This window comes from Mytilus trossulus, chromosome 9 (genome assembly GCF_036588685.1).
Source record: "Mytilus trossulus isolate FHL-02 chromosome 9, PNRI_Mtr1.1.1.hap1, whole genome shotgun sequence".
Taxonomy (NCBI): domain Eukaryota; kingdom Metazoa; phylum Mollusca; class Bivalvia; order Mytilida; family Mytilidae; genus Mytilus; species Mytilus trossulus.
This window is the reverse complement of record NC_086381.1, coordinates 53,313,408-53,332,161: the sequence shown is the minus strand read 5'-3', so window position 1 is coordinate 53,332,161 and position 18,754 is coordinate 53,313,408. Positions and strand designations below refer to the sequence as shown.

Genomic DNA, 18,754 nt, shown 5'->3' with positions numbered 1-18,754 from the left:
GTGTTGTTTGCGGGCTTGTAGGAAAAGTGAAAAATTAGGTGAGCGTGTATTTAAGATTTGGTTTGTAGCTCTTATTTTCTCATTTACTTGCCAGACTTGATTTGCAAGTGTTTCGTCTTGTTGCTTGAAAGTTTTCGGGTCGGAGTGTTTTTGATGTTGATTGTAAGCTTTTATTGAGTATACTGGTACTTCAAGGAAAATAAGTTTGACTTGTGGAAAATCTTGTATATAGTTCTTGATGTCATCAATACAGGAGATAACTTTGTCAACAGTATCAGAATTATCAGTTGTAATAGATATGTATTTTGAGGATTTTTCTTTGGTTGTCAGATTACATGTACCAAGCCAGACATATAGAGCAATGTCTCCAATTTCATATAATTTAGTGGGAAGATTTCTTTTGAGCCAGGCAAAACTTTGCTCAATTGTCACACCTTGCTTGCACCACCATATAATATTTTGGTCAAATGGACTTATGATATTGTTTCGTAATGAAAATCCTTTGCTGTCAGATAAAATGACAGGGCGCCGTCTTGTTTGTCCTGTTGGAGGCACAAAGTTATGTGTTCTGAGATATTTTGTTAGCTTTGTCTCGGACATATAGATTCGATATTGTTGACAAAAGAGGGGGGGTGGTACTATCAGGAACAGCCGGCTACAAGATTCCAAGAAAATTTGGGCCTTGGCAGGGTTTAGTTTTTTAGTTAAATAACATTTAAATACGAATTGCAAATATAAAATAATAAAAATGAGCTAGCAATGGACGGAAGACTTGAAAAGTGAACTCAAATGACCCGCGTAATAAGGCGGGAAATTCAATCGATCAGAAAATGTCAATATTGTTTCTAAAAATCGATTTAAATAAATTAAATTTAAGTTCAAACGTGAACGTTACTATCGTGCTCAATATAGACAATTGTTTTTGATTTAAGTGGAGTGCAACACTTAGGAAACTCAATAATATTGTCTTCTTTCTGTGCAGTGAAAATCAGTCCGCCATGTTATCTCGTGAACTTCCTACTCACTGGAAGTACATAAATAATGTGGCGGGGTTAAACACGGTAAGCGGGATCCCAACCCTCCCCCTAACCTGGGACAGTGGTACAACAGTACAACATAAAAACGAACTATGAAAATCAGTTTGTTTTCAGTTTTAATTAAATGAGTTATTTCTAATGGAAACAAACGAGTGAGAAACTATAAAATAAAATACCTATAAAGGGGTCGTTCGTTTCTATTATTTTTAAAAATATTTTTTGGTACGAAAATTAGGAACACCTCGGTCTTCATTATTTAGATAAGAGAAGTCCGAAAGGGATGTTTTAGAAAACAAAAACAAATTTATGATCTTTGATCATGTGAGAAAACTGAACGAGAATAATTGTTACAGTATTAGCAAGAGTTGAAAGTGAACATGCGATTTGTAAAACTTTTCTTGCTGTGAATAACAAGTTTGACTTTCCAAATTCAGGATAACATTTTAAGGTTCCGTTTCATTTTCTGTTTTGTTATGGTTATGAGGATATACATCTGTATTTTTCTCTCATTTTCTTCCGTTTTATATTTCCTTAAAGTGACACCTACTTTTACTATAATATATGAAATTGGTTAATAATTGAAAAGATTATCAAATTATGCATGTTATAAGAATGTTCATCATAAAATAGTGATTGCTAATAAAAGTTTTTGACAGACAGGTTTGGCTCAAGTCAGAAAAAGTGGGGTTATTTCTGTTTTCAGAGGACACCCCAGTTTACAGGGACTTCTCTTTTCTATTTCAATTAATGTAATGAAATCTTTAAAGCACATGTTCAAACTTGATAACAAATGTATATTTAAAATATTTCAGGAACAACAAAACATGAAAAAAAATGAAACCTTGTTTTTTCTAGAACTCAAAAACATACAAATCTTTTGTTTATGAATCAATTGATTAAGCTGCATGCTTCAGGTGTAACTGACCATAACTGAATTATATTCACTCCCATTGAATTTTTTTTTCTTAAATGCCCAAGTGATTAACTCATCTTATTGTCATCTCATAATTGATGATCATGATCAATGTACTGTATGAATTGAATCCGGGTTCGTCCCCCCTGATTCTGGTTCACCCTAATACCTGTTTGCCCCGAGTCTGTTCGCCCTGATTTTATTTTTTAGTATAGTGTTGCTTTGTGTGTATATAATTGAATGTGTTGAAGTCAGTCTACAATTTCGCTGAATATTTACGATGTTTCATGTTAACTTGTATAAAGCTTTCTGCTATCACTAGGTTATCAGTTCCATTACATTTCAGGACTACAAAATATTGTGACTTCATCATGAACGAGGTAGATTTTATGTTTCATTTTATCTTATTTTTTATTTGCAGAGCAGTTTGAATTCAATTTCATTGGTTACAGTAATTTGAGGTTTGTTTCTATTCACCAGGGTATAAAAATTAAGAATCTGAACAATATAATTGGATTTCTTTAACCCTTTCCTCCATTGAATTTTTTTTTTTGCATACTTGATTCGCATAGGATTTTTTTAATAAAATGCTGAACATATGCTTTAAAGTATTAAGGCATTGCGAAAAACAACTATTTCATCAAATAAATTTAAGTCAGATATTCCTATGATATTTCTTTTCATATTGGATACATATTTTATTAAGTCAACTGCAGACACTTTGTAGTCAAAAGTGTTTCAACTGAGGTACTACACAGGTGTCAAAAGGCGTCATTATGGAGTAAGGGGGTGGCGTCAAAAGGTGTCATTATGGAGGAAAGGGTTAAAGGGGCACAAGCTAAAAGATAAATAAAGTTTAAATTGTATTTGTTTTGTTAAATCATTAATGAAAGTGTCATAGCAGCCAGTATGGTTTATTTTTGTAAAAATAAGCTAAGAAAGGTTGATGATGAATTATATATTAACTTGCAAGTCAACATTGAAAGAGAAACAAATGTAAATCATTTGATTGACTGACTCGATCCACAAAAATATCATTCTTATACAGGTTAAATCGAAAAAATCCATTTGCAGAAGGTCCTTATCTATTTATATTTACGTTTATATTTAGATCATGTTATGAACAAAATGTAACTGTCAGTCATCTCATTTGTTAACTAGACATGCTAGATGGCCTCTTGACTAAAAATTAATACACACAAATTTCTGTTATATTTTATCTATTATATGTATTGTTAATTGTTTATTTAATACTTATGATAATTTGGATAAGTGTTTTAGTATGCTATAAAAGAAAACCACCAACCTTCGATAGGAAAACTGACAATTGTAGTCCATTAAGATTTAAATCGAGTGCACCCTTTCGAGAGTGGTTGACTAGTATAGGCCTCCTTTTCAAAACTCTGGACCTGCATTTGTACACTTTTGAAATGAATTATGTCCCTTTATCATATGCATTTGTACTTACTACCACATTTTACAGAATAAGCTCCTTTTTCTTATTACTCCTTTTGTTTATCATTGATATCAAGGTGCTATCGGAAAAGAGTTTATATTAAAACATTATTCAAAATGTAGTGCTTGGATTCTAGAGGACTTTCATATTTTATTGTGCTATTTGAAAATATTAGGGGAAAACTCAGTTACAATTTAAGCCAGTATTTAAAGAGTGATGTTGATTTAATGATTTTCAAGACGCCTTATATAATCTATAATCGTTCTAATTTATTATATATCCTTACAAGACCCTCTTTTGAACTGTCTAGATGGAAATGGATTATTAAACATTGTAAAATACTCTATTGAAATACATTTTATTTAAGCATTCCAATTGCTATACTGTGTTGAAACTTATGGATTTATTTTTCAATTAACTACTTCAAATATATTAAAAAGTATTAAATACATATTATAGGTCTACAGATGAATGTTTCAGGGGAACAATTTTCGGCCAAAGTAAGAACGTTATCAGACCTACCTGGAGCATCAAAAGAAACTACCATAGATAACACTGGTTCCGCAGGTGTCATTCACCGTATTGAAAATAATACAGCTTCCATTAAATTTACTGGTACTGTGATTACTGGTCTCTCAGACGAAGAAATTTCCTCTGAAGAAGAACAAGACTACTCCTTTAGAGAAATAGGACCTGTAGATGAAGAAACATTGAAGAAAATTAATGAGAAATTTGTTCCTGAACATGATGATGATATTGTGAAGTTAGAAATTGACTTAAAAAAGCGAGGTCTCAGTGACGCAAGTAAAGAGGACAGTATTGAAAAGACAATAAAAACTGATAAAGGGGAATCACCCAGTAACTTTAGTCAAAGTAGATTTAATCCTTTTGATAGAGACTTGCACATGGAAGAAGATCATTTTGAAATCAATAATTCAAGGCCTCGTTCAGGTAATTTGTTCCTCAATAATACAAATTGTTTCACTGTAATACTAAAATAAAGGAATCCACAGAAGTGTGGTAAAAATTTTATGTCTAATTTCCCCTGTTGCCATTTATTACTGGTTTTATTCATGGAGTTTTGCTTTATAATTATACATGTAGAACAAAATCCATTGAAAAAAATCTCATTCAGTTCTTTGATGTGAAATATACATAAACAGCTCTTGACATCAGTACAAACATGCTTTTCTACAAATTTGGTGTATGATACAGTTAGAAATGATATTAATGAAAATACTCAACATATTATTCAAACAGTTTCCTTGAATTAGTTAATTATAGTATTGTAATTTTTGCACAACAGGATCTTTTTCATCATGGACCAATTTATCAGAGACAGGGGATGAAATCACTATAAATGCTGAACTTGGACTGGCCGAAGATCATTTCTCACATCCTGAGGTATATATATAACTACGAAGCACATTGGTTTTGATGTTTAAAAAATATTTACAGACAGTTACTAAAATGTCTATCTTTATAAGTGGATAGATGCAAATTAGATAGAATTAATACCGCTGCTACATGTAAATAGTGCATTATCATATTGAATGGTTTGATAGGTAATGGAGACCATTGAGCATTAAACAGATTTTATTTGGGGGAGTGCCCTTCAAAATGAGAGCATACTACATTACATTACATATAGTATAAATTGTCTAATCAACTTGTATAAGATAGAGAGAAAAAAGATAATGGGAATAATAAAAAAAAACATAGCAAGAGACAAACAAACATGACAAAAGACAAAAACAAAGCAAAATGAAAACATACTACCAGTTCACTACAATACAAACATGTATATAGTATAAATTGTCTAAAAAACTCTTATAATCTTATAATATAAAGATAAAAGATAATCTCTATAAACAATAAAAAAAAAAAGACAGACAAAGACTCAGGCAAAGCATTATACAGATACATGTACAAGGAATCCAATGTAAATTTGTCTTTTACAGGGACATTTTGGATTAAGTAATCATGAAGAATTAGAGATGGCTATAGAAAACTGTAAAGAAATGATCAGTGAAGCACAGCCTCACTCTGACAGAATGAAAAATCTGGTTCAGAAATTGATTCAGCTACGACTGAAGTTACAGGAGCTTAAGGTAGGCTGGATTGTATATAGGTCAAGAAATGATCAGTGAAACACAGCCTCACTCTCACAGAATGAAAAATCTGGTTCAGAAATTGATTCAGCTACGACTGAAGTTACAGGAACTTAAAGTAGGCTGGATTGTACATAGGTAAAGAAATGATCAGTGAAACACAGCCTCACTCTGACAGGATGAAAAATTTGGTTCAGAAATTAATTCAGCTAAGACTGAAGTTACAGGAACTTAAAGTAGGCTGGATTGTATATAGGTAAAGAAATGATCAGTGAAACACAGCCTCTCTCTGACAGAATGAAAAATCTGGTTCAGAAATTAGTTCAGCTTCGACTGAAGTTACAGGAACTTACGGTAGTCTGGATTGTACAGAAAACTTCGAATGGACAAATTCAGTAATTCAATTAACATACTAATAAATCAGGTTAAATAATATCTGCAAAATGTAATTAAAATAGTGTTTTTACCAATTTAAATCTGTTGATCAACGGAAATGGATCTTCTTTTAAAGAGCTTCTTTATGATACATCATATACTTTCAGAGCTAAATAATTAAAAACATCAGTAATTTACCAATGATTATGACAGAGCTTCTCTTATGATACTTTTACTTTAAAGAGCTTATTTTAGGATACATTATACCAATAATCTATCTACCAATGACAGAGCTTCTCTTATGAACCTTTGTACCTTTCAGGAAGGACCAGAACCAGTATCCTCTGACATTAAGATAGTTCTTGGACACAAGTTTACAATCCAAGAAAGTCGTAATGCCAAACATTATTGTGAGAAATGTAATGCAATGATCCTAGGTGTAATTCAGACCTGGCTTAGATGTGCAGGTATAATTATCTTTCATTCATACTGTAAATGATAGTCATTTGACTCAGATCAATACAGAAATATACAAAAAAAAAATTCTTTTTAAAAGCTTTCATATTTTGTTACTAAAATAGTTTTCTAAGGAAAGTTTCTTGGAACCTTGATTTTCCTATTAACATCCAAGAAGCCATTCAAGTATCCAGCATAGTAGTTTCTACTACAAATCTTTAATAAAACTGCTAGCATAAAAACTAAGAGATGTACTATTTGTTATAATCAGTATTATGCATAAATAAATCAACAAAATTTAGTATAAAAACACTATTATATGATCATCAATAAATGAAAGTACAAAAAAAGTATCAGTAATATATCTGTTTATTCCAGATTGTGGTTACAGCTGCCACGAGAAATGTGTCAATGGCATCAAAAGAACTTGTGCAAGTTTAAAGGTAGGTGATTTTATTTCATGTCCAATTTCTACATGAATTTTCTCCCATTTGATTAGAAATCCTTAAACACTATTTAAAAAAGAATTTTTGTATCAAACTTCACATTTTATTATTATTTTGAAAAGAAATTTGTTTTGAGACCAACTTGTTTCTCCAAATATAACATATATATACATGTATCACTATTTATACCTTTCATATTTTATAAACAAATTATAATAGTGAAAATGCAAATGTTTGCTATACTTCATAAAAAAATTTGCATGCTTTTAATGTCACACTGAGATATGCCAGATATTGGGAAAACTAAACTTATTTCATGAGCATATATATATGCAAAGGAGTAGGTCCAGTAAGGGCCAATTTTGGCCCCAAATTTCAGGTTCATCTAACGAAATATTTTGGACACTTTTTAAACACTTGAGTGTCTATTTCAATTGATTCAATTAGTTTATGTAAAAGATTTTAACTGGTTAATTCATTTTAAAAAAAACACTCCGAATCAAGCTTAAATATGAAAAATCTATCAAATATGCAAACATTGTCATTTTTCAGATGGTTTTTGTCAAAAATGAAAGTGGCAGCATCCGTGTTCATCCTCAACCTTTATATATGTTATGTATTATCATCAAATACAACTTACATTTCAATATTATGAATAAACACGAATGCGTCCAATTTCATTTAAGACGGAAATCGTCTAAAATTTAACAAAAATGCTGAAATTTTGAAGATTTCAGTAATTTAGCATGACTTAATGATGTTAGTACCCGATATAGGTGCATTGTATTGTCATAAACAGCCCATATTTGTGTAGCAGAAACATTCCACTTTCTTATAAATAGCTAAAAGATTATATTTTCACAATTTTGTAAAACTGCTATATTTTGGGGCCAAAAAGTGGTCTTACTGAACCTACTCCTTTCATTGGTCACAACTCGGCTGAATCATGGATAGAAGGAGAGAAGCAGATTAACTCCAGGATTGCTGATTGAAACAAATTTAATCACAAGCATTACTCACAAAGTTCTTTTAACAGTAAGTATTGTCAGAAATTATCACATGATACACATATGTGAATGTATTTTTAGGAGAGGGTAGTATTTCTTTTGTTTTTACTTCAGGTTGCAGAAAATGGTATCTTTTGCTTGTCAATATGCCCAGATAGAGGTTTGTCAGCTCAGAACTACAGGTGTGCTGAATGTAGAAGTCACATTTCATTTAGTAAGTGGAAGTTAAGAAATAAGTCAAAGACTGGTAACTTAAATACCGAACTCTGAGGAAATAACAAAAATAAAAAACACTTCAGGAAATTCAAAACAGAAAGTCCTTAAACAAATGGCAAAATCAAAACCTCAAACACATCAAACGAATGGATAACAACTGTCATACTCCTGACTTGGTAAAGGTATTTTCTGATGTAGAAAATGGTGGATTGGACCTGGTTTTATAGCCAGCTAAACCTCTCACTTGTATGATAGTCTCTCAAAATTCTGTAGATATCTTTTGTCTATTTATATTTAAGAATTGAATGCTCTTTTTTGTAAATTTATTTGGGTGTAAAAGCGTTGACCAAAGTACATTTTGTATGAAGCGCGGAAGTGCTTCATACTAAAAATGTACACACAGTCAACGCTTTTACAACCCTATAAAGTTACAAAAAAAGCATTCAATACTTATAATTACATTTTTACCTATAGGATCATGAAAACACGCCTTTTATCAAGTTTTTATTTCATTTACCTGTGCACTTTATTGTGGGACCTCATGTCATCATGAATGAAAAGTTGCATTGTGTAATGCAATTGATTAAGGAATATCATGAGATTGCTAGTTAACCAATCAGAATAACGTATTATAATGAAACTTACATCTAATGTAATTATTCTTTATTATAGTTTTTGCAATGAACTACAGAATAGCTCATAATTCATGATAATTGTATTAGATAAATGATATCTGCTGTTGCATGGCTTTGGTCGTAAATATTGAAAATAGATTTATCCCTATTAGTTATACCAACCAAGAAATAAATTCCGAGTTTATAAAAAAAATGTGTATTTTGTCTCTTTATACTTTCTAGATGGTTACTTAGAACTTACAAATTCCTTTGAAAAGTTTTGTACTTATGCGCTTGCCAAAATATATTTATTCTTTTTAGTTATTAAAAAATTATGTTTAATTTATGTTTAATCATAAGTACAATATTAGCTGCAATGGAATGATATAATCAAATTATATTTTTAGAAAGTGGATTCAGTGAACCACGACTTTGTGATTACAGTGGGAACTATTATTGTGAACTTTGTCACTGGAATGATACCATGGTTATACCCTCTAGAGTTCTTCATAACTGGGACTTTGAACCACACAAGGTACTGTCTACTATCTCTCCATAATAAATTATAGAATAAGTGTAAGCTCCAGCTTCATATTTCAATAATAAAGATTTATTTATACTTTCTTACCAGCATTATATCACAAACAGGAATTGAACAATCAGATTCCACCGTTGATTTAAAACACATGAAAGTATAAAGTGTTATACTGAGGTTGTAAAAAACATATGCAAACCTCCTGTTTTAGATTTCAAAAAAATTACTATCTCCAACGAATAAATATTGTATTACACTCGATGCAGTGGTAGAATTTATATATGACAATTTGACTATATTATCAAGACTGCAACTGCATTCTTTTTTTTTTTTTTTCTTTTTTTTTTAAGCAAAGTACTTTTATTTGGTTTTATTTGTTCAAACATTTTCTCAAGGATTGCTAGTTCTCAGTTTTTTAAGATAAAATGTTTTAATTTTATTAGATGTTTTTATGAATAAATACAGAGGTATGAATATTGTTATATATAATACAGGTTTGTAGGGCTTCTAAACAGTTCCTTAAGTTGATGACAGACAAAGCTGTGATGAGAATCCAAGATGTCAATCCAATGTTGTTTAACTATGTGGAAGAATTGAGTGAGGTTAAGGTAGGGAAATGGGTTGTATGTTTACTGTGGATTCATTATTATTCGTTGGATACAAATTTTCATGGGTTTTGTGGGTACAAAATTAAATGTTTAAAGAATGACAAATTTTCTATAGGCATGTTAGCAAACTTGGGCAAAACCATGAAATAAAATATCTACAAACATGTGAGTTTTCTTCAATCCATAAAATTAGTACAAACGAAAATAAATGAATCCACAATAAGTGACATAATATAAGAAGCTATATGCATTTAATGTAATGATATAAGTATGTAGGTTATTACATATTGAAATTTTGCAATATATATCCAAGGAAAAGTTGATATTGATTTCTAATGTGTTTGTATGGTTTTCATGATAAAATAACAATTGTTTCTTTGTTTTACAATCTAACTTTAAGATTATTGCACCAAGTATTTATGCCAGATCAAACACATATGACATCTCCCCTGTGAAGCAAAGGGTACAATCAAAATCACATGATGGATATACACACACCGGAAGTAACAGTCGAGCAGACCGCTTGAAAGTTGAGTAGTCGTATTTACTTGTTTATATCAATAAAATTTAATAAATAAGGTAGTGCACTGAATGTCGGATACTATCTAGTTTTGAAATACACAATTATCCTTGCTAGAAAGCATGCAGTTAATGCTAACACTTCGGCACAGTTCCAAAATTTCATCAGATAACTGTGTTGAAGTGTTTGCAATAACTGCATGCTTTCTAGCAAAAACAATTGTGTATTTTAAAACTACATACTATACGACATTCGGTGTGCCAACTTATTTATCAAAATTTAATTGATATAAACAAGAAAATTCAACTACTAACCTTTCAAGCAATGAGTTCGACTGTAACTTCCGGTGTGTATATCAATCACTTGATTTTGATTGTACCCCTTGTGAAGGGAGGGTTTTTTGTTTTCTGAATATTAAAGTACCTGTGGTACTTGCAAGGACAAACATCTGCCTCTATATAGCTTTAGATTCTACAATGAAAAGTAATATTGCAGTTGATATAAGTAATGATACCTAAAACAAAGAACTTGATAATTAAACTCAACATCCTTTTAAAACTGCACAATTAAAAAAAAAAAATAAAAAAATAAAAACAAAGTACTGTAGAACCTGGTACTTTTCAGAAATGAATCTGATATTTAGCCTGCCTTTTAAAGCCGACTTTGCGGTATGGGCTTTGCTCATTGTTGAAGGCTGTACGGTGACCTATAGTTGTTAGTGTTTGTGTCATTTTGGTCTTTTGTGGATAGTTGCCTCATTTGAAATCATACCACATCTTCTTTTTGTCGAGCCTTCGACTTTAGTCGAAAAAGCGAGACTAAGCGATCCTACATTCCGTCGTGGGCGGTGTCGTCGGCGGCGTCAACAAATATTCACTCTGTGGTTAAAGTTTTTGAAATTTTAATAACTTTCTTAAAACTATACCGGATTTCTACCAAACTTGGACAGAAGCTTGTTTATGATCATAAGATAGTATCCAGAAGTAAATTTTGTAAAAATATAAATCCATTTTTTCCGTATTTTACTTTTAAATGGACTTAGTTTTTCTGCGGGGAAACATTACATTCACTCTGTGGTTAAAGTTTTTAAAATTTTAATAACTTTCTTAAACTATCCTGGGTGTGTACCAAACTTGGACAGAAGCTTATTTATGATCATAAAATAGTATATGGAAGTAAATTTTGTAAAAAGATAACTCTATTTTTTCTGTATTTTATTTTTAAATGGACTTAGATTTTCTTTAAAGTTAACATTACATACAGTTTGCAGTTAAAGTTTTCAAAACATTCATTAGATTTATTAACTATCCTAGATTTTTACTAAACCTAGACAGAAGCTTCTTACAATCATAAGATGGTATTAAGAGGAAAATTTTATTGATTTTTTTTTGAGCCCGCGATTTACAGCAAAAGTAGGCGAGACACTGGGTTCCGCGGAACCCTTACAAATTTTTCATATGATATATTTAAAACACTTGTTTAGTGAGATGCATATATTATATTTTCTATCTCTGGTGTAAAATGTTATACTTTCACACTCCTTGATCAAGAAAGTCCCTTATGAAATTTCTGTGATGAATGAGCTTAGATATTTTATAAAATCTTGTTTAATCTTAGTTTGTTGTATTCCAGCCCTCATATTTTTTTCTGACAAAATATACTGTTAAACTTCAGTTATAATAATACATGTAACTGATTGATTTTTTCTTACTTTCAGAAATTACGAGAAGAACTACTGATAATGAAAAAATATCTATTGCTTTGTAAGAATGCAATGAGTGAGAAATTTCTGTTGATGTTAAAGGGTAGACAACACTTTGTGGAAAATTCAGATGTGTATTCTATGCAGGATTTCCTTGATATTCAGTCGGATAAATTATTAGGAGATTTAGCTACAATCCACTCTGCCTGGGCTCAACATATTAAAACAGATTGTGAGGTGAGTTGTCAGATAAGGAAAATCATTGAATATATGTACATTTTATTCAGAATTCAAATTTTCTGAATCAAGAAAATAGAAAAATCTGACAAACCAAAGGACATAAACAAACAGGAATGATGAAATTTTAGATACTCTCAAGAGGTGTATTTTTTTCTTATCCTTAATTTGAGTGAGTTAAGTGTTTTAACTTAATCTGCATTGACAGACTAAAAATAAGGAAGAGGTAGTATGATTGGCCAAGAAAACTTTTACTTTATTGTGGTAGGGGTGAGCAAGGTAGGGGTATGTAAAAATAGATATTTGATAACCAAAAAAATACACCTGTAGCTATCATGCTTAATCTATTTCATGGATAGATTGATGAATGACAAATATCTGATGCATTTATGACTATTTAAAAAAAATGGAAAACAACACGTCTTATAATTTATTCCGTCCGAAGCCCTTTTCTGGATTTACCTTCATCAGGAACGCTCAAAGCCAAACATTAGTAGTATCTATGTTGGTTTTTTTTTACATCTGTTTCTATCAGATGCATATGATTCTATCAGCAACACTGTCATATATGTATTTTTAAAATTTTAAAACATCTTGAATCTGGAAAAAGCAACCTATTTTAGAACTTCATCCCTACCACACATTCAAATAGTCAAAAATAAACAATTTACAATGAGAAATCTATCTGTACTTCTCCCAATAGATAACTTTCGAGTTCATTACATTTCAGGCACAAATTTTGGTTTTAGTGAACATCATTTGTAAATGTAGAGGCATCATTTTACCTATGTAGAGCTAATTGTTAAAAAAATTATAATACTATATTGCTCGAATTATTCGGCAAATTAAATTCTTGTAATTCATATTTAGCAACTGCTATCTTTGGGAATTGTGATTAAGTACTTACAGAATAAATATTATTTTTAGATTAATCTGAAATCTGAATAATGACAATCACAAAGATGCCTGATAAACTTTAATAGAGCAGGGATAAGGGCGATCAACTCTATCTGGTAAATGACATCAAAAAGGTGCACATAGTTGATGAACTTTATGGCAAAAGACATAACTCGAAAGTGGTCTATTATTTAATCCTCTTGTATGACTGTGAGAGATCGATAGATAAATACCAACACAATTTGAATGTAAATATTAAATTCATTGCACTGTGGGTTACAAGATAGTTGATTTTGCATTTATTCTGAATTTATCGTTTTGATATTGCCTCTTTTCATTTGTTTGGCTGATTTATGTTTGCCACTGAACATTTAGTTAATATTGAATCCAATTAAATATCATTTCTTAATTTTACAGCTATGTCGAGCTCGAGGATTTATTTGTGAGTTGTGTAATGACCATACAGAAACCTTATTTCCATTTGATAGTGTAGCAATAGTGTGTTCTCAGTGTTCATATGTTTTACATAGGTAAGCAAAACTCTAGTTCCAATAGTTTGTTTTACCATTTCCTATTTCATTTTATACATAAAAGTCATGTGATTATTTGAGGAATCTGCATTTTTGGAATCAATGCATCATCATTTGCAATTGAACATAATCACATAGATGATGGTATCTTTTGGTAGATATTCATCAGGGTGAGGGTTCAAAATAGAACAGCATGGCTGAATTTTTTGTAAAGTAGAAATCTATTTAAATCTTTCATTTGCCTAATCTTTAAATCTTTTGTGTGCATTTGCGTAGAATAATGTCACCTGATACAACTTTTTTCAATCGCCACATTGAAACAAAAACCATCTTATAGTCCAAATTCAATATGTTGACTTTTCCCAATAAATGTTGTTTTTGCCAAGGGAAAGAACTCCAGTACAACAAACTAGTCCAAACCAATACAAAAAAATAAGCCTGGTATAGTGTACAAGATTTGACACCTTTTTTATGCCCCATTTATGGGCATTATGTTTTTTGGTCTGTGCGTCCATTCGTCTGTCCCTTTGTTCGTCTGTCCTGCTTCAGGTTAAAGTTTTTGGTCTTGGTAGTTTTTGATGAAGTTGAAGTCCAATCAACTTCAAACTTAGTAAACATGTTCTGTATGATATGATCTTTCTAATTTTATTGCCAAATTAGAGATTTTATCCAATTTTCACAGTCCACTAAACATAGAAAATGATAGTGCAGATGGGGCATCCGTGTACTTGGGACACATACTTGTTTACTACATGTGTCCATCTTACATTTATGGTTAAATATGAATTGTAAAATAAGTTTGTTTATATAGAATTATGCAATATAAAAATCTGTTTCCCTTAGGATTACACAGAAGATTGTGTGTGCAACTTCATGATTGTCTCCCTTAATAGCCAAAAATTTATAAAACTGGAAATCGGTTGGTTATTTGAAAATCTTTTAGTCTCATCAGAGATGAAAAGTTGGGTAAACAATATTTCTAGTACTAAAAGATATGAGATAGTATTATTTACAAGGGATATCCTCAATTTATTATCCTGTTATTATTTTGCATTGTGTGTAAATTCAAGAACACTAGAAATCATAGTAGTTGTATGAATAAACTTTGTAGACATGTATAGAAAATCCTATCTATAGCCCTGCAAAAATCTTTCAAATAAATATTACAAGTTTGAGATTGTTTGCTTTTGACTTTGATCATAATACGACACAAACTATCCTTTAAATTGAGAATGGAAATGGGGAATATGTCAAAGAGACAACAACCCAACCAAATAAAAAACAACAGCAGAAGGTCACCAACAGGTCTTCAATGTAGCGAGAAATTCCCGCACCCGGAGGCGTCCTTCAGCTGGCCCCCTAAACAAATATATACTAGTCCAGTGATAATGAACGCCATACTAATTTCCAAATTGTACACAAGAAACTAGAATTAAAATAATACAAGACTAACAAAGGCCAGAGGCTCCTGACTTGGGACAGGCGCAAAAATGCAGCAGGGTTAAACATGTTTGTGCGATCTCAACCCTTTGAATATATTTATTAAACCATGTTTACATTATATTTTCACTTCAATACATTTGCACAGGAGTGCTCAAGTTAAGATAAATTATAAGAAGGATGTGTACTAGAATTTTTGACTCCCTAATATTAGTTCAAAGAACAAACTTACTAATAACCAACTAATTTACAGTTTTAGAATTTTTGTCAAAGGGAGACAACCGAAAATTAAATAGTTCTAACTTTTAAAATTGCTAGTCTACATAAGAATCAGGCAGTGGTGAAAACATGACAAACAAAAACCCTCTTAGGTTGACATTAATTTATGTTCAAAATGTATAATGATGCAAAAATATACCATTCATTTCATTGTCCTGTTCTGGTAATTGGAGATAAAATTTGGTTACAATGCACTAGAAATTAATAATTAAGTGGAGCTAACTCTGTAATTTGCTATCATTCTAACCAAAGTTTATCTAAAGATTTCTAAAGTTACCAGACACGAAGACACTTAAGACCTACCATTTCTAACTCAAGATGAGTGTTACTTCAAAATAGGATGGCTAGGGAGGTGTTTTTTTTTCAGCCATATTTTGATTTATTCAAAATTGCCTGATTCTTACAAAGACTGGCACTTAAAAGAATCACTTATACCTTAGCTTGATCTTTGTATTTTCTTTTTTAATTGTTCAATTATTTTCATTTTTTTTCAGGCACTGTTTTATCAAGAAGGGATCTCAGTGTCCACGATGTGAAAGGAAAAACAAAAGAAAAGCTACTTGACAACATTCCATGCATACCGACTGTTTTATCATCAATTTTAACAACATATTAAAATGTGCAATAATTGTGAAAACAAGAAGAATTCACTTGTTTCCTAAGTCTGTTTGTCTTTCAGATATATTTTTATAATAAAATTGTAAAATTGTTGTAATATTGTAAATACTTGGACCACTGGACGCTAAACAGTCATCCATCTTCATTATTGTCACTAATTGGTTAGGTCAGCACATAAGACTCTAATGCAGAAGCTATTATATTACAAGTTGACATTTAGTACATTTTCTGATGTGGCATATTTAAAAAAATTTTAAAAAAAGGTAATACATGTATCTCATTACCTAACTCAAAAAAACAAGTATGAAAAATCCATTGGCAAAAGAAAAAACTATATTATAAGTCTGCAATGCATCACAAAGAAAAAACAAAACTGTTGTAAGTAAAGTTGGCCACAAACTTCAAACACCAAAAACTGGTTAATCTAAAAACAAAACATCAATCAGCTTAACTAAGCCTTTGGGGTGTACTAAGATGAACCCCCATTTATAGCATTCAAATGAGTTGTCATCACATAGTTATTCTGTATGTCTGCTCTCATTATCTGCCTCTCCTGATATACATATGTATACATATTGGTATATTGACCAGTAACTTTTAAACTTTATACGTTTTCATACAGAATCTACCAGTAAATACAATTACAATGATGGAAATATCTATTACTTGTATTGTAATACAGTGATTAAAATATTTATAACTTGTATTGTAATGCAGTGATTAAAATATTTATTACTTGTATTGTAATACAGTGATTGAAATATCTATTACTTGTATTGTAATGCAGTGATTAAAATATGTATTACTTGTATTGTAATACAGTGATTACAATATCTATTACTTGTATTGTAATACAGTGATTAAAATATTTATTACTTGTATTGTAATACAGTGATTGAAATATTTATTACTTGCATTGTAATGCAGTGATTAAAATATCTATTACTTGTATTACTTGTATTGTAATACAGTGATTAAAATATATATTACTTGTATTGTAATACAGTGATTAAAATATCTATTACTTGTATTGTAATACAGTGATTAAAATATGTATTACTAGTATTGCAATGCAGTGATTACAATATCTATTACTTGTATTGTAATACAGTGATTAAAATATTTATTACTTGTATTGTAATACAGTGATTAAAATATCATTGTAATACAGTGATTAAAATATTTATTACTTGTATTGTAATGCAGTGATTAAAATATTTATTACTTGTATTGTAATGCAGTGATTAAAATATCTATTACTTGTATTACTTGTATTGTAATACAGTGATTAAAATATATATTACTTGTATTGTAATACAGTGATTAAAATATCTGTTACTTGTATTGTAATACAGTGATTAAAATATCTATTACTTGTATTGTAATACAGTGATGGAAATATCTATTACTTGTATTGTAATACAGTGATTAAAATATCTATCACTTGTATTGTAATACAGTGATTAAAATATCTGTTACTTGTATTGTAATAGTGATTAAAATATTTGTTACTTGTATTGTAATACAGTGATTAAAATATCTGTTACTTGTATTGTAATACAGTGATTAAAATATTTATTACTTGTATTGTAATACAGTGATTAAAGATTAAAATATCTATTACTTGTATTGTAATACAGTGATTAAAATATCTGTTACTTGTATTGTAATACAGTGATTAAAATATCTATTACTTGTATTGTAATACAGTGATTAAAATATCTATTACTTGTATTGTAATACAGTGATTAAAATATCTGTTACTTGTATTGTAATATAGTGATTAAAATATCTATTACTTGTATTGTAATACAGTGATTAAAATATCTGTTACTTGTATTGTAATACAGTGATTAAAATATCTGTTACTTGTATTGTAATACAGTGATTAAAATATCTGTTACTTGTATTGTAATACAGTGATTAAAATATCTATAACTTGTATTGTAATACAGTGATTAAAATATATGTTACTTGTATTGTAATACAGTGATTAAAATATCTATAAATTGTATTGTAATACAGTGATTAAAATATCTGTTACTTGTATTGTAATACAGTGATTAAAATATCTATTACTTGTATTGTAATACAGTGATTAAAATATATATTACTTGTATTGTAATACAGTGATTAAAATATCTGTTACTTGTATTGTAATACAGTGATTAAAATATCTATAACTTGTATTGTAATACAGTGATTAAAATATATGTTACTTGTATTGTAATACAGTGATTAAAATATCTATAAATTGTATTGTAATACAGTGATTAAAATATCTGTTACTTGTATTGTAATACAGTGATTAAAATATCTATTACTTGTATTGTAATACAGTGATTAAAATATATATTACTTGTATTGTAATACAGTGATTAAAATATCTGTTACTTGTATTGTAATACAGTGATTAAAATATCTATAACTTGTATTGTAATACAGTGATTAAAATATATGTTACTTGTATTGTAATACAGTGATTAAAATATCTATAAATTGTATTGTAATACAGTGATTAAAATATCTGTTACTTGTATTGTAATACAGTGATTAAAATATCTATTACTTGTATTGTAATACAGTGATTAAAATATATATTACTTGTATTGTAATACAGTGATTAAAATATCTGTTACTTGTATTGTAATACAGTGATTAAAATATCTATAACTTGTATTGTAATACAGTGATTAAAATATATGTTACTTGTATTGTAATACAGTGATTAAAATATCTATAAATTGTATTGTAATA

The 18,754-nt window shown here is 29.8% G+C and overlaps 1 protein-coding gene across 10 annotated transcripts; it reads left to right on the top strand.

Moving 5' to 3' along the window:
- The first annotated feature begins 1,283 nt into the window (after positions 1–1,283).
- LOC134683117 (differentially expressed in FDCP 8 homolog) lies at positions 1,284–16,089 on the top strand. 10 transcript variants are annotated; one of them, XM_063542232.1, is made up of 13 exons: positions 1,284–1,485; positions 2,377–2,411; positions 3,887–4,357; positions 4,713–4,810; positions 5,368–5,517; positions 6,215–6,359; positions 6,727–6,791; positions 7,916–8,015; positions 9,039–9,166; positions 9,661–9,774; positions 12,012–12,233; positions 13,548–13,660; positions 15,874–16,089. In XM_063542232.1, the coding sequence occupies exons 3-13, from the start codon at positions 4,312–4,314 to the stop codon at positions 15,941–15,943; spliced, it is 1,251 nt and encodes a 416-aa protein (XP_063398302.1). In that variant the 5' UTR covers positions 1,284–1,485; positions 2,377–2,411; positions 3,887–4,311; the 3' UTR covers positions 15,944–16,089. The 10 variants fall into 10 exon arrangements, with proteins under 10 accessions (XP_063398302.1, XP_063398295.1, XP_063398301.1 ...); XM_063542225.1 differs by having other exon boundaries at positions 3,866–4,357; XM_063542231.1 differs by having other exon boundaries at positions 2,372–2,411.
- Positions 16,090–18,754: the final 2,665 nt, after the last annotated feature.

Coding starts and splice junctions, on each gene's coding strand:
- LOC134683117 (XM_063542224.1), top strand. CDS start 3,874: ATGAATGTTTCAGGGGAACAATTTTCGGCCAAAGTAAGAACGTTATCA. Junction 4,811..5,367: donor ATCATTTCTCACATCCTGAG/GTATATATATAA, acceptor TGTCTTTTACAG/GGACATTTTGGATTAAGTAA. Junction 9,775..12,011: donor AAGAATTGAGTGAGGTTAAG/GTAGGGAAATGG, acceptor TCTTACTTTCAG/AAATTACGAGAAGAACTACT.